This window comes from Solea solea, chromosome 15, assembly GCF_958295425.1.
Source record: "Solea solea chromosome 15, fSolSol10.1, whole genome shotgun sequence".
NCBI classification, from domain to species: domain Eukaryota; kingdom Metazoa; phylum Chordata; class Actinopteri; order Pleuronectiformes; family Soleidae; genus Solea; species Solea solea.
In genome coordinates this window covers 23,149,105-23,176,414 of record NC_081148.1, presented here as the reverse complement: position 1 = coordinate 23,176,414, position 27,310 = coordinate 23,149,105, and the positions used below count along the sequence as shown (strand labels likewise).

Sequence of the window (27,310 nt, the reverse complement as noted above, 5' to 3'; positions counted from 1 at the left end):
TTGTTTTTTTTTTTTAAACTTTTCCCCCTACGTTTGCACAGATATGTGAATTTCAGATGGGTTGTTGACTCAGGTGATGCCGAATTTACATACAATGATCAGTTTATCATCACGTTCCGCACACATACCAGTCTTTACAAAGTTATAGTGCGCTCCAGTTGGAATTTCCAAGTTCCCCATTGCTCCCACAGGTCAGATTTCCATTAGCTTTGTTGACTAGTATTTCTCAACAAGAACGCAGCAGTCCCGACTACCGATGTTATTGGAACGCACCATTAAAACACATAGTAGGGGGAGTAAATCTCATTTTTTCAAAAAAGCTTATCAGTTTAATTTGAAATTAAAAGTAAAAACAATGAGTTAAATGTATTTTTTCCCCATGAACTTACGTAATACTTATTCTTTACAGTTCATTCACAGTTACACAACGAAAAGCAAAGTAAAAAGTAAACAAGGACGTGATTTTAAAGGTAATCAATAGAGACGCACTTTTTCGAAAACGCTTTTGCACGAAACGGCCAAAGTAAAAAAAAAAAAGTATAAATCACCAGCTCTGTGCTTTCATGCTTCTTCACTTTGTTCCCCACATTCAAGTTCCATGTTGAACGTTTGGTATCACACTGGAGAGGATTTGTACGCCGTCTTTAAAAAAGGTAGTGGCTTCATTTAGTGCAAGATATAACAGATTTTCCGCACAGAAACTTTGTCTGAAGCTTCTGTTTTTCGCCATTTTTAACCCCCCCTCCCCACTATTGGGGGCCAATTCTGATCCAAACTGGGGTCTAATGTGGGGAACAAATCAGGACTCCTCATCTCCTAAGCAACAACAATACACATTTCAAGCTCAGGTCCAGAATAACTTGCACCTTGGAGGTATTTTCCAAATACATACACATCCAATACATACATTTCCAAACAGGCAGTGACATTTGAGCAGGTTAAAAAAAAACAAAAAACTGGGAGGTGTCAATGACCAGGGTTTAAACGTGTCTGGTGGTTAAAATGAAATTTTACGGACATAAAAATTAATTAACAGTCAATTTTTTTCATCTATTTGAACAGCAGTATTCAACTAAGCACAAACTGACATCATTAAGCATCAATAAATAACGGTACATTTCACTCACTGCACTTCATTTTGGGAAGACCAATCTTCTGCTAAGGCTGGCGTAGTTGTTGGTTGTTTTTTTTGTTTTTTTTACATTCATGGGAATTAGACTGTTAACTAAGTACAAACTGGTTTCCGTGGCGTGTTCACACCCACGACAACAAGAAACAAGACACATAATAGTTACTTGAACTGTTTTACAATCAAGCTAATAAAGGCACTGGAATCGGGTTACACCACATTAGATTCTTATGCTCTCAGATATCAATCTTGAAAAGGTAAAAATCTAAAAAATCTTTTTTCATCGGACATCATTTTTGCGTTTGAAAAATAAAGTTTGACATACTTAGAAAAGTTATCTTCTAGTTTGTTTTTTGTTTGTTTTTTTTTGCACCGTTGACTTTGTTTATAGCAAGAAACCGTTTTACAAAAAGTAATTTTGCTATTCAAAAAAATAGCATTATGGCATTTTTGGTTATCAAAGAAGCGATGGACGTTGACATGACTAGCGCTAAAAAAATGTTTTAAGAACATGAAGAAAGTATGGTTTTGTGCTGAGTAGGGATGGGACGATATATGAGTTTGTCATGCGTCACTTAATCGCAATTAGCCGACTGCGATTAATTATCATTTTAGGGATAAATCGCAAACGGGCAAAACTGCAAAACTTGAAAACACTTGGTGTGACGACGACATAGAGTCCTTGTGATTGAGTAGAACCTTTGCAGTCATTTTATGACCATGTTATTTTGGAAGTATGTAACCCCCATTTGTGACGCAAAGAAAGAACAACAATAATAATAGTAATAGTTTGTACCTAAATGTAAGGTATATGAAATGTTCATATCGTCCCATGCCTAGTGCTGAGGAAGAAAAGGTTTTTGAGTCCTTACAGTCAAAACATGTAGTCTGATGAAATGCTTCATAGATCTGCTACAGAAGCAGAAACTGTGCCCACAAAGAGGAAAAGACACAAAACAAATATAATTTACTTCTCTGACAAATACTACAAAAAGAGAAAATGATGACGAGAAAAGAAAAAAGAATTCTGTACATACACAAAAAAGGACAAACAAAACAAAAAATACTAGGTGGGTCACAGTGCTACCCATTTACCCTTTTGGACGTGGATGTGTCTGTTACTAGAGGTGAAAGGACAGCGCTACAAAAGAACAGTGCCATCTTCTCTGTGGGTTTTCTTTTTTTAAAAAAAAAAACAAAACAAAAAACAGCACTTATGGATGTCGCAGTCCCAAGTCGCGAGTCACTGAAGGTCCAGTCTGCTGTACTTTACGCCGCGGCTCCAGTTCAAGCCTCGCCACGAAAATGGCAGCTGATAGTTGCGCGGGACGATGCCGCTGACGTTCTCCTCAAAGTACTGGAACGGCCTATACCACCACACCCGCGAGAAGGGGTTACCCTGCGACGTCTCCTTCAGCGACTGAAACAAAAATACAGAGATACAATCATACAATAAATATTGAACCAAATATTTGTAGGAAACTTTTTTATACTGGTGAAAATTCATGTGTGTATCGGTGCGTACATGTGTGTTTATAGGACTAGGATGAATCAATAATAGGGTACCTCCCGATACGGTAACAATAACATCACGATACCTTTATTTTTTGATAATCAACATATTGCGAGACAGCGATACAGATCTAGCAATGTCTAACTGAAGAAAACAGGAAGTCGCTGTAACCACCAACAACCACTATGACACTGTTAAGACATAATTCTCCAACTGTTGATATAAATATCCTTCTCCCATAAAGCAGAAATAAACAGCTCCACAACATGGCTAAACTCAGTTTTTACAGTCTGTGCATAGGGAAGTATGTGATATATAGGATTTTTTGGATCGAATCGGATTTTACATTTTTATCCGTCCAGTGATTTCAAAAGGAAGTTGGCATATAAACAAAAGTAGCTCAGAGGCTATTTATAGTTGCCTGGTGTTGTTTATACTCCTACTGTATAACTGTATGCTTAAATATAAACTTCATTCATGTTACTTTGTTAAAGCTAGTATTTGTTTTAGGAGTGAATATTTGTTTAAAGCTGTTAAAATGAATAATACTTTTATTTCACACTGTATTTCCTTAAACCACACATGACAGGATCCATTAAAATAATGTATAGGTAAAATACCAACATCAAACATCTTTATTTAAATAATGTGAAGATTTAATCCAACTTAATTCATCATATGGGTCTAAAATTACTAAAATTCCAAGTCATGGTACAGAGCCAGAGACATCCACCGTTCTAGACATGTAGTCGGACCTCAAGGTGACACAGACCTCAACAACTGTCTTACTTATTCTGTGAAGTGTCCCTGAGTGTCTTAAAAGGTGCTTATAAATAAAAATGTCTTATTATAATCAACTGTAATTGGTCCCCTAGGGCCCATGACTCAGCACAGGGCAAGAAACTCTCCCACCACGGTCAGCTCGTCTTCTTTCTTTTGTGTTGCAGTAATTTGCAGTAACAAAAAAGCAACAGAGAGAAACTGACAGTTGAAGATAAAACGTCCATATTCAGAAAATGACTTTCGATCACTTTGCCAGACAAAATATGAGGGTGTAATCGACAGACATTGACTTCTATTCACTCAGACAGCCTAAACATAACCTTAACCCTAACCATGACCTAAATTAGGTTCTGCCTAATTAGAACCAGGTTGTGGTCCTGACAAGGTCAGTGTTTATGCCACAAAATGTCCTACAAGTACATTGAGTACACTACAGTAAATACCAGTACACACAAAATGACAAGTGACATTTTCTTTCACTCAATTTCTGTTGCTCAACACATATAAGTGTGATTATAAGAGTATAAATCTGGCTTTACGGCTATTTGTGCTCCATCTAACCACCACCTCTAAGGATCACAATTAACATTAATAGATAAATAAATAGGGAGTTTACTACAGTAGTTGTAGTTCCAAAAAAGTGTTGTTTTCCCTCTCTTTTGATTCCTTTTATTGATACATTATTACCGTAAATTTCGGCCTATAAGCCGCTACTTTTTTCCCACGCTTTGAACCCTGCGGCCTTTACAACAGTGTGGCTAATTTATAGATTTTTACTGGCTAACGGCCACCGGGGGGCACTCTCTAGCAGTAAACGCAAAAATGAGACAGACAAGGGGAAAGATTATGCACTGAAGATGAAGACTTCAGTGGCTTTCGTCCGCAAGAAGAAGATGGTAGGCTAAAGTGTTTTCTTTTCTAACCAGGCGTGTTACTGTCGTGCTGGTAAACATGCAGGCATGTTCACCCCGTGTTTAAATTACGTTGTCTTAACAAAAACAATAACGAAAATCTTCAGTGTAGCGTCTTTCTATGTAAATATCTCATGTGACAACCATACGCGGCGCTACAGATGGGGCGAACTTTTGTCCGTGGCCCACGCATCATTCAGTGCTAGTCACGCGCAATCACTCGCCATTCACAAAGTTGATGCATTCATTAACAAACTCCTTTGATAAGAGATTGAATCCTGGCGCCGCTACTGGTTACAACATGAAAACCTGCGGCTTATATTCAAGTGCAACCTATATATGTACAAAATGTTTTTTCTTTTAAAATTTAGCTGGTGCGGCTTGTAGTCAGGTGCGCTCAATAGGCCGAAATTTACGGTATATCATACACTATGCACATAACACATATATGTGCGTCTATTTACTCATTCCCAAAATCCAAATACCACCACTTGTGTATAGCAAGTTGCACTTACCTGCTGGTTGGCCATGGTGTGGTACCACCAGAAGAGGCGTGTAGTGATAAAATATGCCACCACCACATCCACAGTATAGTGGTCATGGGCCAGAAGGATGCACACAATCCCCACAGCACTTAAGGTCCAGCAAAACCAGTGGTAATACCAGAACCTCTTTGGAGAATCTGCAAATAGAAACATAAACACCAAGCAAATCAAACCAACTGTATCACATTTAACTTTATCATTTAACCAGTCTTTCCACTTTTCCCCCACTAGATGTCACTGCTGTATCAATCAGGTTTCCCTGCACAAACCTTGTGGAAATGATTAGAAAAACAAATGTAGTTACTCAAACAACGCCTGTTAATAGAAATGCTATCATCTCAACCACAAGCAGCTCAAAACATCCAAACTGACCCTTGTACTTTGTCTTGAACCCACATATGGGTGTGTAAAACAAGGAACTCGGATAACGCACATATGCACTTAAAAAAAAAGACACAGTACATGCGGTTGAGCAACAGAGCAATAATGCACTAGTACTCACAGGAGAAAAGTTAAAATTGTGACTTTTTGTGTCGCAACAATACTTGTCAGAGAGATGATAAGTTATGAATATGACAATATGTTGCTATACAGTAATGAATCTTAAAACTAGAGAAAGCACTTATGTTTTTATGTGTGTGTGCAAAACTCCACTAAAGCCACTCATGTTCTGTCCAGAAAGCCACCAATGGTGTCACGGGACATAAACCTACACACCTACTTTGTGAGAGTTCTACAGTTCACAGAAAAATGCGACCAAAAACGGAACTTCATTAAAAGGAAGTAACATTACAGTAGTGTGCAAAAAAAAAAGGTATTGTTTTGTTCTTATTTTATGTCTGTCAAATTCTGTGTGAAAGCTGGTCAATGAGCTTAACTCAGCAGGTATTTATCTATCTTTTAATACTGGACATTTTAACCTGTTTTCTGAAAATGTTGTTATTTTACAACTGTATACACGTGTCCCTTATCTACTGGATGTGTACCAATAAGGTGACTGAGAAATATTTACACTGTGCGATCATGATAGCATTACTAAAACACAACTAATGGACTTTTGCAGTGTTATACATTCTTCCACAACAAACTCACCACAAATTGTCCAAAATGTCTTTGTATGCTGAAGCGTTAAGATTGCCCTTAAGGGGCCTAGAATGCCTGAATGAAACACCTGAATTCAATACTTAACAGGTGTGGCCAAACACTTTTGTCCATAATAGCTGTACACTGACGTGTCAATGTACAGAATTATAAACTCACAATTATCAGTTGTATATCAGTAATAATTAAGGTAGAGTTGAATAAATAGCATCAGAGATAAAACCTTTGTACACATTGTTGCGCCTTGTTTCCATGTAGCTCTCTGTCTGTATAAGATACAAATTAGCCAGTGGCAACTTGAGTCACTGTTCTCAGTCTAGAATTTGCATCATGTACATTAAAATGTGTAAATTATCAGACAGACTGTACCCTCTTGTGTCACAGCATGTAAAACAAAGTAGCTAAAAGGCCATTTGATTCCATTCAGTTGTTTGGTGTTGTATACTTATATTAACTTCAGCCAATTCATCACATTGTCCATTTCAAGAATCAAAGTTACAGTTTATTAATCTACATGTATATAGTCATATTACTGAGATAAAAATGGGCATCATCCACTAATCTCATAAAATATCAGGTGCATTTGATAAATGAAGTGGATATACAGTATACATGGTAGTGCATCCATTTTAAACAAAACTACACTGAAACGACAAAGAATCAACGGTGACACTTACACTCCTTGATGAAGAGGTATGTTAGTGTTAACATGACAGTGTGACCACTGTACAGATAATCTCCACACATGTCGTGGGCGCCGGTGATGGTCAGGCCCCCGCCCGCGATCATCTTCAACACTCGCCTCATCTGTGCCTCCCAGTTCCCGAGAAGCTGCAAGAAAACGACGGCATTAGATTACAACATCTTTAACACACTCACAGAACAATATCTGACAAGAATAATGGGAAATAATTCAGAAAAATATAAAAAAGTAAATGTCCATTTCTTCTTGGGACAAGTGAGAACAGCCAAGTTTTCCCTTGAGAGTGGAACCACCAGTGATGTGACAGCTAATTTCAATGATTATATTTTATTTAATACTGAAAATGCTGCCCAATTTATTGCCTTGAGTGTTTTTGACAATTTAAACAACAAGCTCTGAGAACTTGATCTGCCAAGTGTCGCTTGGTGTCCTCGTACCAGGTTAAGCCCCAGAGGTCATGAGTATCTTGAGCCTCCACCTAACACATTAGAGTAAATCAGTGAAGGAGAATCGTTGAATGGCTCCTTTCAGAGTATCAGCAGCCTGTGGCAGTAACGAGTATTGTACTGCTGTTTCGGTAATCGAATCACCAACAATGGAGAGTATTATATTCCACTAACATAGCCGCAAAAAAATATATGCGTTAAAATACAAAAAGCAGGACAATGTGCAGATCAAAACAGGAAAAACAGTATTTAAAATTGTCTTCATTTGAAAATGTGTAAGGACTGTGTCGTTATAGTGGCTGCTCCCAGCACTTGAGGAGTTTTGCTTTTATCCCCTTTCTGCCATTTTCCTTTTGATGCTGGTTAGTTCCTCAAAGTGAGTATTGTAGTGTTAGAATTTGCCTATTCACTCACTGTTTTGGTTACGCAGTTCCTTTGTGCCAAGTGAGCTGTTATCTCACTGAGAACACCGTGTTCCTAGTAACATGGATTATACAGAAGCATTATTCAGCTTTAACTTTAAATCGTCGCTCAGTTGTCTCTTTCTTTTTTTACTACGACTACTTAAAAAGGTCCAGTGTGCAACAGGATGGTTAATTGGCAGAAATGTAATATACGATCTGTAAGGATGTTTGTATAATGCAGCTTTTCCATTATACAGTTCTAGCACTACTCAGCTCGAATGTTGTTGTTTTTTTTCCTCTTCCATTAAGGATAGCACCTGGTGCTTTTTTTTTGGTACCTGCTCTGGCGAGGTTCCAAGCTTGCTGAGCCGATACTAAAATGTGACGTCTGATAGGTCAGAGACTGCCTTCACTGGAAGTAAGTCCACTATAATGGAAGTCATGAGCATGACACTAGGCAGAGGTCAAACCCACTATCATTAATTAGTGTGTGCAAAAATGACAAATTCTAATATGAAAAAGCATCTTGTGTGTATCATCACTTTAAAATAAAAACTAAATCATTTGGTTTACGCACGGAACTTGAGTTACAAAGACCGCCATCGTGTTTCACCAGCAGCTCAAAACAGCCAGCCATTTGTTACAATCTGCAGTCCCACTATTGGATATCCGCAATTCTTAGACACTGAACCTTTAACAGCCTTTGTTGTTGTTTACATTTGATAAGGGGTGCAACACCCTTGAACAGGAAGACATAAGGGGGTTTCAAGGCAAGTATAACAGTGCGTTCTATTGGTAGACAGAACTTGAGGTCAGGGAACTCTTCTACTTTTACCGTTAATGTCTCGTATTTGTCTCGTACACAAAGTACTGTTTCAATTTTAACTGTTGACATGTTGCCATGCTGTAAGTGTGCACAGGTTACTATGTAGAGCATGGTTATTGTCCTCAGCCCCTATTATCAGTCCTCAGTCATGAGTTTTTCACAGTAACAACTTTCCATTACCTTAGTCCTCAAGTTCCTCAGGCCTAACAATATAATCAGTTTAAAAACAACAAAAAAAGTTATATATAAATTTACAAGAGGAAGGTTATGAAAAGGGTGTTCCCATTTGTTAACATTTCGGTTCGGGCAGCCAACACATCAGCATCTGTATTTAAATGATGTTTGGACTGCATCCACATTACCTTTTTTCCCCCCTTTATTAAGAAAGAAATTTACAAATAGTGGCTTTATTTGCAGTGCTATCAAAGAGGAACCACAGTGAATCAAGCACTCAAAGCCCCACTTTGTTTTAGTGTGCTGCAGTAAAATAAGAAATCCTTTTTATAGTGCCGAGAGAAATAAAAGTGAGCAAGTATTATACCTTTGGAGAGCATTTGAAGTGCATCCCTGGAACAGGCAGAGTGGTGATGTACATTGTAATACACCGGTACAGGTAGAGTGTGCCCACAATGAAAAAGAACCGCCTGCCTATAATTGACCTGTACAAAAAAAATAAGAAACATTTTCGTTTAGTTTGAATTCATATTTCAACTCGATCTGTTCAATGACTGGAGATCTGTCCTGTACCTGTGCTTGAGCAGAATCCACTGTACGAGCCACAGTCCGACCAGCAGCACGCCGTTGATCTCACAGATGGAGAAGGCCCACTCTACTCTGTTAAACAGGTCAAAGAACTTGTCAGGCAACGGCGGGGTGTGCTCTTTTGAAGGAACTCTCTCATGGACCACGGAAATGACAATCGTGGTAGTCACAAAGCACACCACGGCGTAGCAAAAAGCCGCGCCCGTCTTCCTCCACTCCGTAGGAAAAGAGGAGCGCGACGGTTCCGCTGTAGGGATGTGGATGTGCACCATCTCCATCCTCAGGTCCTTCCTCCCCATTGTGCCATTCAGGGGTTTGCTCGTACCGTTAGGTAGTCCGACAACATGTCCGTTTGTGTGACCGTTTTTGTGAGCGACCATGTGGTTCTCAATCTGTAGCGTCTTCACCCGCTCCGTAATCTGCTGCCCGCCGTCACATGACAGCAGCGAGAGGGGAGGATTCCGGAAATCCGCCTCTGTGAGCCTGAGCAGAGCAGGACCGTCTGTCTGATGGAGGGCATCCTGGTACTCAGGCATCCCCTCTTTGCTCAGCCAGTCAGAGACATCCTCCGCTGACCATTGCTCCACCTTCTTCATCTTTGCCAGTCGGCAACGTGGGGGATTAACGGGGGTCCTCAGACTAGAGAGGAAGGTTCACAAGAGGACTGGAAGTCTTACGAGGCGGTGGGAACTCCTTTACAGTTTTGGCACATGGTGTTTCTTGCACCCAGAGGGACCACAGCCTCCTCTTGAAATGCTGTAGGGAAAAGTAGGCCAGTGGTTTCTTCACCTCGTCTGCTTCTCCACCCGCACACTGCACCCCCCTGTTAAAAGAAGAAGAAAAACTCTATGAATCATCAGTGGTGGCTAAGCACTTCCACATTCTCCACCCAAAGAAATATATGATTCATAATGGTAGAGATGACTACCAAACTCTAAGTGGGTGTAGCCGTGGATGAAATGATAGGACACTCCAGGAAAACTGTGCGTACTTAGAAAACAGCATGGATGTGTAACTCTAAACTACTAAAATTACTGAAAGATCTTGCACAGCATCCCACGGACCATAACATTGAATCAATAACTGACATCACTCTAAAACTTTTACAACAATAATAGGAAAAGGACTCAATCGATCAAAAGGTTTCCCCGTTAGATCCTCGCTGGAGAGAAGCCCTTTCATACATCAGCAGTAACAATCCCGTGTGGACTTTCATATTAAACCTAATCCCAACAGAGACGTGGGGGAGTGTTTGCAGCGTTACTTCTATACAGGACTCGATACTAATGGCATCACCTGATTTAGAACAAAAACAGAAAAAGCAACTGGTATACAGATCCTTTTTTTATTGTTATTATTGCAATACCACTGGGAAAAGAAAGAGGGTTTTTAAATATAAACGATGTAGTTTATTTTAAATGTCACCGGGCGACACAAGATCTAAACACAGTGAGAGTCGAATGGAGCAAATTAAACAGCACTGTGTGAACTCATTTGACAAGAGTTTGAATGTAGAGTATGTTGTTTGCACTCCAGTATTACATTTTCAACGTTCATGTTCAAAGAAAATGTAATCAATCATCTATTGATTAACTGGCCAATTGATGGTAGAATAATACTACCATGTAAATTGGCTTCTCCATAATGTTTCTTATCTCGGTTTCTGGCAACAGCCCATGCTTTGCAACAACAAGGACATGAAAACGCACATCTGCTGCACATCATGCTTTGTTTATACACAGCGATGTCGGCACCGGACACAGAATGGACCAACTTATGTTTGGGGGGGGGGGGGTGCAGTGCAGCTGGAAGAGATTTCTCATCTACTGCTTGGACCAGAGCGAAGGAGGAGGAGAGCAGGGAAACAAGAGTGAAAGGAGGAACTCATAAATCAGAGTGAAGGTCAGTGCTGAGCAGTGAGGCCACCCCACCCCTCAGAGGGCAGTCAGCCAGCGGGCAGGCCCCAGCACAGCCAGCTCAGCTCCGGCCAACAGCAGCTAAATGCACTGGCAGGCAGAACAACAAGCTGTACATCAGTGGCTCGTCTCACCTCAAAACTGCTCAGAGGGCTTCGCACATTTAAGCCATTAAAACAGGGGTGAACGGAAAACAAGGGCTATTAAATGGGTCATCGAAAACACCTGGCGTCAGATTTATTATTCACTGCTGCTGTGGTCTGGAGAACATTCTGACCTCACAACCCAAGTTTTAATGTAACAAGCAGACACCAAATGTGTAAAAATAAGCACATGGATAGCACAAGGCTCTACAACCCAGCATGGGGCCTCGTCACCTGCTATGTGACAACTCAGCTGGGTGCCTTAGTGTCGCATGACGTGAGCAAAGGAAGCGGAGATAGCTAGAAACGGAAACAAAGAGCACTCAAATCAATCTGCGTGCAACTGAGGCCGATCAAAGTTCAGCTGTCACCGAGTCGGCTGTGTGCCAAGGACCTTTAGTCAGTGAATCGGTTTACTGGGTGCCTGGCGACAAATTCATCTCAAAAAGACCCTAATCCCGAAAACTCAGATATGACCAGGTATCAGACTCAGAAAGGGGAGGTGCTACTAATTTACAAAATTAACCATGTTTTGTGATTCATGCAAAAGTCTCATCAATGTGTGCATGTCCATTTGGTAGTGAAATGACAAAAGTGTGGTCTTGGTTGCCAACCATGTAAATTCAAGTAGAGTCTCTTCATACTGACATTATGATAAACCTGATAAACCATGAGAACTGATTCATTGGTTTGAGTGTTTTTTCAATATATATATATTTTTTTTTTTTTTTTTTTTTTTTAAATGAGAATATTTTCAGGTGTCTTTGCTAAATCTAACAAAGAAATATAAACAAATTAATAATTTTGGTTTGTGGACAAAACACGACATCATTCCCAGGTTTGATAAACACTGATCAACATTTTTATTCACCAAACAAGTATTCAATTAATGGAGAAAATAATCAACAGATAATGAATTAGTTGCAGCCCTACATTAGTCCCTCCTTCAATCCTTTTTATGTAAATGTTGAGTGCCATCCAAAGTTGTAAAAAGTATGGCTACCCTCATGGCCGGCAGATAAATGCACATGACAGTATTGGAAATTTGAGCCAAGGCTGATTAAAAACCACCGTGCATTTTCATTTTGAGAGTCATTTGACCAGAAAATAAATACCAATTAAATCTGTTCTGGTCAAAAAAGAAAAAAGCAGTATCGGGGTCACATTTTAATGAATGTAACTTGACCTTGCAGGACCACACAGATACTGAGGTTGTTGTAAAGTGCCATTTCTCTCAATCAAATCTTTGCATGGTGAGGTTAACCTACGCCCTATGACCACGGAGCAGGAGATAAAAGATAGAAAAAAAACACAAGCAAAAAGAAAAAAACACAAGCAAGTCTGATTAAATGTAACTCCAGGACAATATTATTTCAGGGAAGAGAACTACAAAACGCAGAATAAAAGAATGGAAATGCGTCAGCCTTGTGGTGTGGTGAACATATAAAACAAAGATAAGACACTGAAGCTCCTCCACCTCCTCTAAACAAAGGGCTGAAAAGCCTTTACTTTCCCTTTAGATCTTTTGTAAATATGACAACACTAACAGAACACAAGGGGAGATTGGATTGTTACAAGCTTTAATTCTCAGCTCAGACGTGTGTATTTACAGAGCAGGGAACTCTATTGTCCTGTGTTTACTCACTGTGAGCCTGGTTCCAATTCATGTAGTTGCATATGTGTTAGATGTAAAGGGAAATGGGGAGGTTTTTTTCAGACCAAAAATAGACTGACGCAGAGTCAGTGTTAAAACAGTTCACATATACTGTGCATGAGTATGTCTGGGTAAACAGGAAGCAGAGTTTATATTCTGGGGTCTGCTGCTTAGTTGCAGGTAACACGGCCAACAAAATAATGCCGAAAAATAAAGCAATTTTGTCAACTGGAGCAAAGAAACCAGAAAATATTCATATTTAAGAAGCTGAAAAATCAGAGAACTTTACTAAAACTGATTAATTGAAGTTACTAACCATTTAATTAACCAAATAATCATTACAGCTCTAGCTGTATCCTGGATATTTACCATTCCAGATGTGTGCGTAAGTTACTGTGTCTCATCCAAACTAAAATACAGAGTTTTCAAAATAGAATGGGGTCTCTGATTTAAAGGGTTCAAAAGCCCGGGGTAGTGTGGAGCAGCAGTCTTAAACATAAATGTACATTATAACTAAAATGTAGAAAATTGATTGGGCATGAGATGATGATGATGAAGAAGAAAATGGCAGGTCATAATATTTGACTTTTTGCCAATATCCGATATATCGGGCTGATACCAGTTTTTCCCTGCACCCAATTGCAGAGGTCCCTTTGGTAAAGAAATTAACATAATACTTTTTATAGTATACTATCCCTTAAAATAACTGTTTCACAATATTGTGGTAAAAAATGTGAAAAGCTTTAAACTCTAAAAACACAATGAAATGAGTTCACCCTATTGTTTTCCGTGAGCATATTAGAGTAAATAACAACTAAGGTAAAACGACTAGAAAAGGTGCTGGTTTGAGGCAAATTTAACCCCATTAGTCACTCACAAATTTATCCTGAAAATGTGAAATACCTTCACACACAAAATATGCTATAATCAAAGCTCACAAATAATGAGGCGATAAATCATGTGTCTCTACAAATGAATAAACATCTAATCAACATCTCTGAGCAACTTAGCCAACTGGTTTTCATGCACAAATATCATTAAGAGCAGTTGTTATAATTTTCTTAAATCAATATTTACTTAGCTTAAGTTTGCCCAGCACAAACACACTCTCACTAGATTCTGTTTTGTTCAGTAGAAGAAGAGAGCATTGGGGTTTGGGAGGGAGGGAGTGTCACTTTGAGGATTTTGTGATGATAGTGGGACAAGGAAATTCTTAATTATGAACACAATCTTGACAATATCACTTCTCACCATACCTATTACAGCTAGGATTCCACGCCGTCTTCCAGCAAGGCTAGTCTAAACAGGTAGAAACATTTCGATTCCCAACATGGCAACCGCCCACTCTTTCGTAATATTAACAGACTCTTAGTCATTGGACCACACAATAATAAAAAAAAAAGCTAACTGTTAATCACAAGCTTATTATTCTCTTCCATTTATGGGACACGTCATCATGGTCTAGACATTTTCAACCATGGGAAGCCGATTATTAATATTTACAGTTGAAACAATGAGCTAATTATTGAATTTGATACGAATGTAATAGCTTATCAAGGAAAAAATAATGAGAAAAAGCAAAACTAATCTTAGGTATCTGCTTCTCAAATGCAAAAGAAGACATCACCATGGGCTCTCGAGTGATTTTACTTTTGTAAAAAGATTAATAGCAATAGAAAACCTGATAACTAAGAACTTTAGGGCTGCAACAAGTAATTGATTCAAGTTCATAATAAGTTAATTTATCACTTATTCATCAACAAAACTGGAGAGAACAGAGGGTATTTCTGTCCATTAAGTTTGTTTTCAAATTGGTCTGAAATTGTGCGTTTGTCAATCAAAACAGATACAAACTTGCCCAAAAAGGTAGATACATTTGACTAATTAGCTGAACAACGGTGTATAATGGTGCAATTATTCAGAGACAGTTAAATGCAAATCTTTCATTGAGCAGGTATTGCTTAAGTTTCTGTTATGAAGAAAATATATATTAATTGCATTCCCCTTTCGTTGAGAGAGTGAGAGTGAGAGAGTGAGTTCTGTTTATCCGATTAATAATCAATGAATCGAAAAAATAAAAGACAGATTAATCGATTATCAAAATAATCATTAGTTGCAGCCCTGAAGAACTTAATAGCTCACTTCTTCCATTCTCAACTGAATTATTTATGGTTAATAAACAGCTAGAAATACAATAGCATGGCCTGAATGAATCTCTAGCGATCAATGAAACTTAAAACATTGTGCGACGTAGAGAATATTAATGTCTCTGCTTTGCAGGTGTCGCCCTGCTGCATGTGCAAAAATGCCACTACAGTGCTAAAAAAAGACAAACGCACTGTAAGCATCACTGCTTAACTCGCTGTGCTGACTGGAAAAAAGTTAGAATGGGAGTGTATCATACTCAAAATAAAGAAAATATAAAAGCAACTGCTCCTATCCCTCTTCCTCTCGTCCACAAAAAGGTTAGTGGGGCCAGGGGAAGGGGACGGCAGGACGGGTTGGGCAGTGCATGCGAGATCCCAACCAGGAGTGACAATATGTCAACGCGACACAACATAAACACAACCATCCGTAGTCCATTTTTAGTTGGCTAAAAGTAGGACCAAATGACTCATTCACAGCGGCTTTGGGAGAAGAGGAAAAATCCGCTGAGATTGAGTATCACAATAACCAATGAGACACGGCACGAGACAATGTCGGAAACCGTTTCCACATTAACTAGAGCAAATAGGCCCAGTGTACTTTCATGAGATTGCTAAGCAACTCTGCTCGTTTCGTCTATAGACACCTAAAACATTTGTACTTTCAAAAAAGGCCTATGTGATATGAACTTCTTAGTCACAGTCACACATTTATAAATTCCATCCTCAGACAGAATTGACAGAATTGAGAGGATAATTGGTGTTTTTATTAAGCTGCCACGACTCTCTTTCAGTTGTTACCCCTTTTCATTATCCTTGTTACAGCTGCTGAAGAAGGAAGCAGTAACTACTCACTGTATTTCATCACTCTGCTAATCTGTTGCTGCACATTTGTTTTTCACAGTTGTTTGTGGGGCTCTGTCAAAAAAAGTTAGTTAAAAATACAATTAAAAGTCATTGGACCACGATTTAATTTTTTAATTGCTGACAACATTCTCTGACCAAAAAAAAAACAACCACAAATTGGGGTTGACTCCACCCCAGTGTAAAAATCCCTGCAAGGTACATTGTGTAAAATCTATTAGGGCTGCAATGATAAATTGATGGATCTGCAACTACTTCGATAAATCAATTAATTTTGGTTTGTAGACAAAAAGACATTCACGAACACCATCATTTTTAGGCTCTGGGTGAAACACAGATGAACATTTTTTAGACATATTGTGATATTTTATGGATACAGCAAATTAAAACACCAAAAAATGTCTCGTTTGTCCATTGTAGGCTACCAAAAAAACATGCTGGTCCAAAATAGAAGCCTCCTTAGAGCTGACCCTGCTTAAGACTCAATCTGGGGTAATGAAAAACTAAATAATTTCACTTTAAGTAAAACATTTAACTCATTAGATTGCAAAAGTCAGAAATTTTGCCATTACTCAATTCACAACAACGACTGCTGTAAAAAAGAAAAGATCTTATTCGAAAGAGCAGCCCTGTATAGGGTTTCGCCAATACTGTCTCTGTGGAATATCACTATTACAATCCACAAGTGATACATTTTATATGAACAATAAGTGGCCCATTTTCCCTTCAACAGGCATGAGGTTACACATACTGCAAACAATGTCAGTTACGCAAAATAAAAACCACGTCCATGGCCTTGTTTGTCCTACCCTCAAATTGTGTCCCCTCAGGGCGGGGGACACCCTTTTTTATTTCCATACTACAGAATCCAGTTACAGTTCTGTCCAACAACTGCATCCTTTTAAATGCCTGGAATACAAACACCACACAGGTATACAATATGGGACCAATATTTACACAAGTGTTGAGCCTGGTTACTCTGACACGTATCGTGGTTAAAAATTAACCCTGTATGTTCTCATTGTTGATTTCATACAGTTCAGCACTTCAGTTTGAACGAGTTAATAAGCAACAAGCTTAAAAGATCCTACCCAAAGGATTTTTGCCTAAGTGTGTTATAATTTTAAGAGAAATACTGTTCAGCCTAAGAATAAGTTTTGGGTGACTTTAGCGCCCTGCTTTACAGATGCTGCCATCTTGGTCCACCGTGAAAGTAAGAACTAAGCAACGCCTGTAGTTCATGTTTTGATGTTGATGCTTACAACACAAACAAACATAAGGGAATTTCTGGTACACAAAGGCCACCGTAGTCCCCTGACACACTTGAGAAAGGGAGGGGTTGAGCAGAGGAGTCCTCACCATTAGATGTCTCCAGTTCTTCTACACTGGACACCTCAAATCTAGCATGATGTTTAATCTTTGTAAAGATAACATTTGTGGCAATAAAATAAAATGTCCATCAGTGCTTCCTAAAGCAAAGCATACATTTTCTGGTTTCTTTGTAAAAACAGGAATGAGAAATCAGAGAACTTTAAAATGAAAGCAAAACCTCAAAAACACTTTATTCAATCAATTACCAAAAGATGAACAATTCAACCTATTCAAACTATGTTTTTAGAATCAGTTAATCTGTTACTTAATCAGTTAGGTCTAAAAAAAAAAATGTTGAACAGTGTTGCCTAAACCTCAAAATTATGATCTTAAATGTCTTGTTTTGTTCACAGACCAGAATTACTCAGATGTGATAATTTCTTTGTTATATGGAGCAAAGAAACCAGAAAATATTCACATTAAAAAAAACTATTAATCGAGTTTTAGCCCAACATGAAACATAACATTTACACGTTACACGTTTACATGTTTTAAAGATTGAAGGTTCACCCACCTATTAACCATGAATATAGTTTTGAGACTTCAGCCACTGACTCACCACGAGGAGGGTCGGCTTTCAACCACACATGAGCAACAGAATATAAGCAAAACAAAAAGCCTCAAAATTTGCATTACACACCTCCTCCGCCTACAACAAAGCACTTCTGAATGTGTTTAATAAATAAGACGACAGCTGCAGGGTAACAGTAAAACAAAAACAGAACTGAAGGCAACAGGACTTGTGTTGACGTTCTGGAGACTTTGGTTTTTAACATCATAGGTGGAGGAACGACTGCAGGGCGATGACACCACATCGCCCTTTTTTTCCTCTTGCATCTCTTCCCTAATGACTTGACAACTATTTACTACTTACACTTGGCCTCAGGTGAGTCTTAATAAACTCTTGTTAAAAACTGCCAGGAGAGATAATGAAGACAGCACTGACCTTAATGATGACACCACAGACATTTAAATATCTCATAACCAGTCACTTAGAGTTGGAGAAGCTCCATGGATCAGGTTTGATAATGCTGACAATGAAAATACTGCAAATTGTGCAGGACTTGACCTACAAAATGTCAGTGAAATAATAATTACGTCAAAATGACTCACTTACATTTTGTAATGTAATTTCTATATTTAAATGATGAAATGTTTACTAGATATAAAACTGCTGTGTTGATCCGTTCTTATGTTATTGTATTATTATTAATTTAGAGTAAAGCTGCAACTAATGATTATTTTCATCACTGATAATTGTGTTGAGGATTTTCTCGATTAATAGATGGGTTGTTTGGTCCATAAAATGTCAGAAATGCTTAAAATTATGATGTGATGATCAAAAGAAAAACTAGAGAATCACTAGAGAACTTCTTGGAATCATTAGATAAAAATACTCAAACTGATGAATCAATCATTTACTTTAATTTAGTTAAATCCAACGATATGATAAAGTCAAGAATATCAAGACTCAACTCAAACTAACATTTGATTTATAAAGTTAGTTAGTTTAAAGCAACTGAGGTTGTTGACCGAACTGCTGTACGGAACCACATCAAAAGATTAGCAAAAAAATAAAACAACACCATGCATAACAGCAGCAAACAACAGGAATACTATATTACATTGCACCAGTTGCTATATACACAGACACACACACACACAACACAAGAAAAAACAAAACTCAGGAGTCCAGCTCAACCTGAAGGCCAACAAGAAAAAGTGAGTTTAGAAGAAGATAATAAATCTTTGTTCAAAATGTGTTTCATTATACAGAACTAGGGCTGAACAATTGATTGCATTTACAATAATATTGTGATATGACGAAGAGATTTTCTCGATTACACTTACACTGTAAGTGAGAGCAGAGGATGGAGGAGGTTACCTGTTGTATCAATGGCTTCAGGCTCAACTGAACCCGGCACTATGGAAACCCGAGTGTCAAACAGAAACACTACATCAGCAGTGGTGTGGAACTATTTTGGCAATATTGGTTTTAAAATAAAATTCAAATTGCAATTTTTCCCTAAATCACTCAGCACTTAACAGAACAATTTCACAGAACAATTAAACATGTTCAGTCCCTCTGATAATTAAGAGGAAAAAAAGCAGCGTGTGGCCACATGTGGACGTGGAGCAGACTGTAATAAGTTACAGTTGGCTCTGGGGAGCAGAGCTGAATGGCAAAACAACCACTGCACTCCAAGGTGCCATCTGCTCATAAGAAAATCACCTGTGGCTTTATGAGTCACAGAGGAAAATGTAAGGGGCCCCAGAGGACAGAAAACACAACATGTGTGGACTTCAGCTGAACGAGGCACAAACAAATATTTGTTAGAATCGCACTCAGGTAACCACTCTGTTCTTAATACACAAGTTGCGGAAACTGCTGTTACTTCAGGTGCTATCATACAACTGTAAACAATTATTTAGTTAACTTAACAATGCCTCCGTTTCTGAACTGAAGAAACATTCAGGTCCAAACCAAGCCTGAACCACACGGACAGGCTAGAGCCATATTCAGTTGGTCATTGCTAGTTTTCCCTGATAACAAGCGTGTGCAGTGTAAATGGCCATTAAAAATTACATATTAAACACTTATATATACAAAGCAACATTCTCAGAGTCATTGAAGACTGGATTGCCCTTTGTTAACCCTGCAATGGTGAAATGTACAACAGCAAAAACAGTCAAATGTAAAGGTGATATATAATAAACATGCACCTTGACATAGGGAACGATCATAATATGTCTAGGTTGATGGGTCCTGAAAGAATTACACAATATTTAATATACTAATAATTTTGTATGTATTAATAAATGAACTGCCAACTACTTTGATCATATAGACCTGAAGATGCCTTTTGGACAAATCTAAAAGTCCAGTTGCTACTGATTTAATGGCAACATTTTTGAAGCTTTGTTTTGTTTTTTTCCCCCCCTATCCCCTCTAAGTTAGGTCTATGGATAAAATTACACATTTTATGACCTCACACGTTCAAGGTTAGGTCACACAGTTTTCTTCAATTTAGAATAAAACAACTATTCAAAAAAATCAGAAAAAATAAATGATACATATTGGATGATAAACATATTTGTTAGCTGCAGCCCTACTATAAACAGAATACTGTAACTACAACTTTCAACAAAGATACTCCCCTCTACAAGTTACTACTAAAATTAAAGTCAAAGACTCTCCCTTGCAGAAACCATTTGCAAAAAAAAACAAAAGAAACACAAAATTGAACAGGTACTGCTCTAGATTTATGAATGCATGATTTCCTTTAAATAGCTTCAGACTGGCTTGTTGTTAACCAAGGTCGCACACTCAATCCTCACTGTGGTATCATGTTAAAGTTTTCACTTAAAACAAACCAAAATCAGGCTAAAAATTAAAAAAGATCTTCTTTTTTTCTTTTTAAATAGGGCAGGGGAAGATGGTGTCTGGTTTAATATGGTCTCTCTTAATGGTCTCTTTAATTTGAAACTACCAACTTATATGAAATGTGTGTAAAACAAGACACCTGATAAACTTGATTAACACACTGGAATGCAGGTGGGGGTAAGGGGTGTCACAGTAACAGGAGACGTGTCAGGACAGGGGATTTTACTCGGCTCAGGTAAGCAGGCTACACAATAGTACACAACTGACAAGGAGCCGACTCTCCAAGGATCAGCCTGTACCACTTAAAATTCCTTACCAGCACCAGCACTCCCTCCCCCCACAACCTTTCCCCACTACGTTTGTCCTGTTACCTGCAGCTACTAGGTTAATATAAAACCTCACATATGCACATTATCTCAAGTCAAACTGCAGCTCACGTTAATTCTGTGGGGTTGGTGAGTTGACACAAGACCGGGCATGGGCATCGATTACGGCATGTATCTGGACTTTGATACAGTCCCATTTAATCCGTAAATTTCTCAATTTTTCAAATCAGTCTTTTTCTCCATAAATTTGCTGGAGGCCAGAGGATGAACGCATATCATAGTGCTGTGCTGGAAATGGCACTTCTCTGGAAGAGACCAAAGGCGACATTAGCACGTTCACCTCACCTGGGATTTATGTTCCAATGTCCAACAGCTGAATGTAGATAAAACAACCTCAGACCCATTTTGGTCCATTAAACTGTCAGACAACATTGACAAATGTTGACCGGTGTTTCACAAACCCCTAAAAGATGATGCTCTCAAATGTCTTGTTTTGTCCACAAACCAAGATTATTCAGTTGTATTGGGTTTTATTACTATATGGAGCAAAGATACTGGAAAATATTCACATAAAAGAAGCTGAAAAATCAGATAACTTCAAGTAATCAATTCATTATTGCAGCCCTACTGGGTACAGATTACAAATTTTCGATATAGTATCATTAGCGATATCTGGACCTTGAGGACCAGGGCTGCAACTTATACTTCATAATCAATTAATCTGTTGGTTATATTCTTCTCCATTAATCTCATTTGGTGTGTAAATGTCAGAAAATCATGAAAGAATTTGATATGTTTACCAAACCAAAATAGTTGACGATTTATTTAGTAATCGAATAGTTTAGATTAACCCTCTATGGCAAACCACATAAAAGGACCTCACACTGTCCCTTTAATTTTTGAAAGGGCAAAATTCCAAAATTCAAAAGATGGGGTGAAATATTTTTTTGCCAAAAAAATAAAAAGTCATGCCATAGAGGGTTCTCATGGCCTGAAATTTCATATGGTATGAAAACACATTTTCAACATTAGGTGATACAGAGGAAGTTGACACCCAATTCGTTCCACGGAAGTATTGAAGTACAACACCCGGTCCTACAAAAGGCTACTAAAACAATTACCTGTGCTTTGTGATTGTTAACATTGCATTTCTTTATCTGACATACAGAGAATTGGTTCCATCACAGTGCCATTAGCCTAGATTTCCAAAAAGCAGTTGTAGGCCACAGGAAACTGGGACGTCACGTGAGTGGCAGTAAATCTTCATGTGTTTCTAATTATGGCAGAAATAAGATTACGTCCGTATTACATGTTGTTTCTCTGGAGGCAAAACGTTAATGGAAATCAAATTGATCAATGGCTGTCGGCTGGCACCAGCATTTACAGTGTGCCATACGGCAGAACAACACCTGTGGTTTGAGTACAGAGGCTCAAATACACCGGAAAGGAGCGCATGTGCACACACACACTCTTTTCAAATCGAGCCAAAAAAAGCCTTTCACGAGTTTAATATACGTCAGTTTAGAACGTACTGGCAATCAAACAATATTTTCCATGATGCATCGGAGGGAGTTTAAAGTAAGTACGGTATTTTTTGTTTTAGGTAACAAGATTAAGGTAAAGTACATTGAGATCTTGAGCTTTTATCTGGCAAACAAACATTGACATTTACTACAGAAAGATTAGGTTTGCATTAGCAGTGACGTGACAGATCATCTCTGTGGTGAAGATCATGAAATAAAAAGGGTAACATGTTTGTGATAGAGACAAAGAGTCAAAAGGTTACCACTTTATAAGGAACAAAGAAAAATTGTTCTGCCATAAAGTCTGCTTTTATGGTGCCTATAATACCCAGTCTTGCCATTGACACAGGTGTAGATTGTGTTTTACCACTGTCAATAACATCGTGACTACTGTCTACTGCACTGTCAATAATGAGCGTTGTACCTTCCTCGTGCAATACAATAATCAATGTGCCACGGCAAATACCGATATTTTAATGAATAATTTAAGGTGCTTTGAAGTACAACAGTCCCTGCCAGTTTCACTCACAGGCGTCTTGTCTCAAATAATTGAGGGAAACTTGGGCGGAAGTTACCTGGCCAAAGAAGAGGGAGTTTACAGTGGGTTAATGCTATGTTAGAGATGCCCCAGCCACGTTCAATTGTTCTCCATGTTGTAAATAAATATAGAAATCCTGCACTTTTAACTTTTCACCGACGTTTTGCTTTATCCAGTTAGACAGATATTGTGATGCATTGCTGTATGATTGTCTTGCAATATATTGATTATCACAGAATCGCTGTATGGTGATATTATCGGTATCACAGACCATGTATCGCGTATTGTGAGTTTGGGGACTGGCACTGGACTGTTTATATGAGATATTTCTATTTCCCAATCAGGCTTTTACTCAGATTACTTTTGTCCATGTAAACATAGCTACCGACGATGGTGAGGAAACAATTGTGAGAGTGTATTACTCAACTCAAGTGATAAGCCAGGTATTTAAGGGATTTGTGAGTATTTTTGCTTCACCAACACCACAAGCATGCATGCATGCAGCAACACTTGGTATGTGTTTAGACAGAGAAGTCTCCTTTAGCCAAGGATCGACAGTACTTTTTACTACAGATGAGTGAACATGACTCGGATGGATACTAATATCAGTTAGCTGTGTAATTTAATATCTGAAACTCAGACAGATTGATTATTCATACACAGGAGAGCAGTGCATTCATTAAAAATACACCTAGTCCCAATGTGCAACAATTGTTGGCATCAGTGGGAATGTAAGAGCCAGGTGAACGTGCTAATTTTGCCTTTGTACACACATTTATCCTCTAGACACTAGCATAGCTGATAGCATTAATGTTTGTAGTAATCATTACTTTTTCTTCTTTTTTTTAACCAAATGGAGCCTCTTACCCAGGCTTTTAGTTAACAAATGTTTTAATTAACACACATAAAGTGAGGTTTTATGAACATTTCTGAAAAAAAAGTAGAAGATGCAAAATGGTACACCACCATAACAGTATCACAGAGACCTATGGCGGTGGTGGGTGTGTGTGGTGTCCTTTTCCTTCCCCTGCTCGCTTTGTTTGCAGCGTCACACTTCACGCACAGGTGAGAAAACTTTTACGGGGTCGGACCAGCCACTGTCGGTGGAGTGAATGGGTTTAAATATCCCAGCTAATTGTAGCATGGAAGAGGCTGAAGTAAACTGCAGCTGAGAGTAAACAAGCAGAACTGTGTGATTCTGTGTGGACTATTTTTTTTTTCAGTTAAATAGAGAAAACCTTGTAATTATTACTTCAAAAAAGGTGTCTCCAGCAATCTAAACACAACAAGAGCAAAAGAGCACTTATTCCAGAACTGAAGAAGTTGATAATCCAGGATTAGATAAATTTGGCAGTTTTTCAGGGCTGAATCACAGCTGTGTCATAGAAATAAATAAATAAATCACTGTTTCCATCAAAAGACAAGAACCTCTACTGTGTCTTGCTTGTCAAAACCACCAGTTTGCGTGTTGATAGTCTGACATGCTTTGCATTGGCAAAAGATGTTTCTCTACAAAAGGGGCCGGATGCAGTGACAACAATGCATCCCATTGACTTACTAACATTTTGCAGCCTTCACACAGAGTGCATTCACACTGTTTACATCTGTGAAAATCTGCTTTCTCACCATTCCCTACACACAAATACCACACTGTGTATTTCTAGCTGGCTCATCTGGCCATCGTTTACTGTGGCCTTAATGCAGAGGTCACTAAAAGGGTGGCCTGCGGCCCCGATCCAGACTCGGACATAGCTGACTTACTACCAATAAAGTCTAAATTCTGATAATGGAATATTTATGTTATGCCTTTAGAGCAACAAAAGGCCAGGGAATTCATGTGCTGTAAACAACCATGTGATGGCACTCAAGCAATGAGCCTTGGGAAGAAAAACTTTATTTACACATTTTCCTCCTGAAATTACTGACTGTAGTTCTTTTTTCATTTTTAAATATGCATCAAATGTAGGGACACATGATGACTTGCCGATATCCAAAATGCCCATATATATCGTGATGTATTGTTCAGCATGGTCAAGGGGATTTCATAGACTCACTCTAGTAGTTTTTTTGGACACACTTAACTTTTGCAGAAACTCATAAACTGAGAAAACAAGAGCTCCATGTGAGGAATTTAACCTCTAACCTCTCTCTTGTTTGTTTGTTTATTTTTACATTTCTATCCTCAGTTGGATTATTTAGTATAATTGGGGGGCTGCAACAATTAATCAATTATTAATCGAATAGCATTAAATGAATCGTGAACTATTTTAATGATCAAAGATCATCGGTTTTAGGGTTTTTCTCAACTAATTTCATGAAACTTGGTGGGAAAAAGGTTATAGGCAAAGACAAACAAAAAAGTCGATTGGACCTGGGAGAAAATAGATTTATTGGCCGTGTACGTATGACTCCGTGGCAGCAGTACTGTATCTCTCTATAAGATAGTGCATATTGAATCAGTTTACTGTTGATCTTTGAGTCACAGAAAAACTAAAAGGGTACATGAGATGGACCATGCTGTGGTTCTGTATCTGCTGTACATGTTAATCATGGTACAAATTAGAGTGTTGCTCTTGTAGTTGCCATGTTGTCCGAAGAAAGACACCACCACCATCTACATGTTGTCTCATTTTACTTCCGATCAAAGAACAGGAAGGAAACACCAAGTCCAACTCCAGCATATATATGCAGGCGTAATCAGAATGAATCGGATTATCCAGATGTGTTAGTCCGACTATGATCAGCTCGATTTCAGTTGGACCAACATGTTTACATGACATTAAGAAAACAGAATTATTGTCTTAGTCTGACTAAAATCATACTTTTAACATAAATTTAACATGAATGTTACACTCCCGAATTCCGAAAGCCCTCAAATCCTGTGAAGTTTGGGACGCTCTGCTCCCGAGTTAAATATTTGCGAAGGAATAATGTTTATGCTTCCACTGTCACGTTCCTCAGCACACACCTGTGTAAGACCAACATAACCGTTCCACAGAGGCGGATTAAGGCACTGAAAACAACACTTTCGCGAATAGCCAGGACCCCCGACCCGACAGCCGCTGTTTGATGACGACGTAGATTAAGAGCTTAAAAGTCTGAAATCTTAAAAATAGACAGGCCAGCTGGGATCCTCGAACATGAGGCTAGCTAGCCTCGCTCGCTAGCTACAACACCGTGGCTCGTGAGGTTCTGAGGTAACGGTTAGTCACTCAATGACTCACCGTGGTTCACAATAACGCAGCAACATGTTGTACTAACAAAAAAAATGTTTTAACCAGCTGTTAACCACACTGAGGTCGACGTTAGCACGGCGCCACACGGAGGTGTAGCTTCTCCGCCCATCACATAACGGAAGATGTTTCTTTTTCGTTTATGTTTGCAACACAAGGCCAAATAAAAGCAGCGTCATTTAAACCAACGTTCCATGTATGCGTCACACAGTAGCTCAACATTACGTTCTTACAGTTTAAAGGATAATCTCAAGAGTTAGTGTTAACTCATAGTTACCACGACTTAACCAAAACACACATACATACATAGATGGTTCGGCGGGACGTACACGCGCGCTGGTTTCTAAATCACGTAACGAGGGAGATTGTGTGTTAAATTTAATTTACCTTTTGTTGTAGAAATGTGGAAGGACTTGTCCTCTCCCGTTTGGAATCACCGTAACGAGGCACGGAGTGCTCTAGTCTGACTGTGGCAACCGACCACACGTTGCGTTCACTGTTAAGTAAGTAGGCGGTTTGCCTGGAGAGTGAAGCGGCGGTGAAGTGACTTCATACCGTCACTCGTGCTGCCTTCACGGGCCGCCAAAAAATGTCCGTCCACATAGACGAGAGCGCCACATAAACGAGAGCGTTTGGAAAACAAACGCCTCATTTCACAAAACAATCCGTTCACTTATGTGCACACACATCATTTCACTGTATGTGTCTGTATGTTAAAATATTACTGCTGTGTATTCAACACGATTTCGCAATGTTGACAAAAAAAATAAACCGGAGCGCACGTGAACGCAGCAGCAGTGACAGCTACGCAGAAAACGCAGTGTTGGAGCTCAAAGCAACTTAATGTGCTGAATCCCTCTGTCGGCGAACGCGTGAACTCACAATCCTTACATAACAAGGAGGACTGGGAGAATCAGGGGTGGATGTAGGATTTTTAAATGGGCCACATTTTACACTTAGGGGGGGCCCAAGTTTATGGCCAACATCCATCCATCCATCATCTATGGCTTTATAGGATGGTTCCATTAGGTATAGTAACTAGTACCTGGTGCTTTTTTTGTTATGTTTTGTACGATAAAAAACATTTATA

At 38.7% G+C, this 27,310-nt stretch overlaps 1 protein-coding gene across 1 annotated transcript; it reads right to left on the bottom strand.

Annotated features, from left to right (window-relative positions):
- On the bottom strand, positions 1-26,765 carry sgms1a (sphingomyelin synthase 1a). Its single transcript, XM_058652020.1, has 6 exons — positions 26,608-26,765; positions 9,109-9,946; positions 8,903-9,020; positions 6,660-6,813; positions 4,852-5,018; positions 1-2,549 (listed from the first exon to the last, which is right to left on the bottom strand). The coding sequence occupies exons 2-6, from the start codon at positions 9,717-9,719 to the stop codon at positions 2,373-2,375; spliced, it is 1,227 nt and encodes a 408-aa protein (XP_058508003.1). The 5' UTR covers positions 9,720-9,946; positions 26,608-26,765; the 3' UTR covers positions 1-2,372.
- Positions 26,766-27,310: the final 545 nt, after the last annotated feature.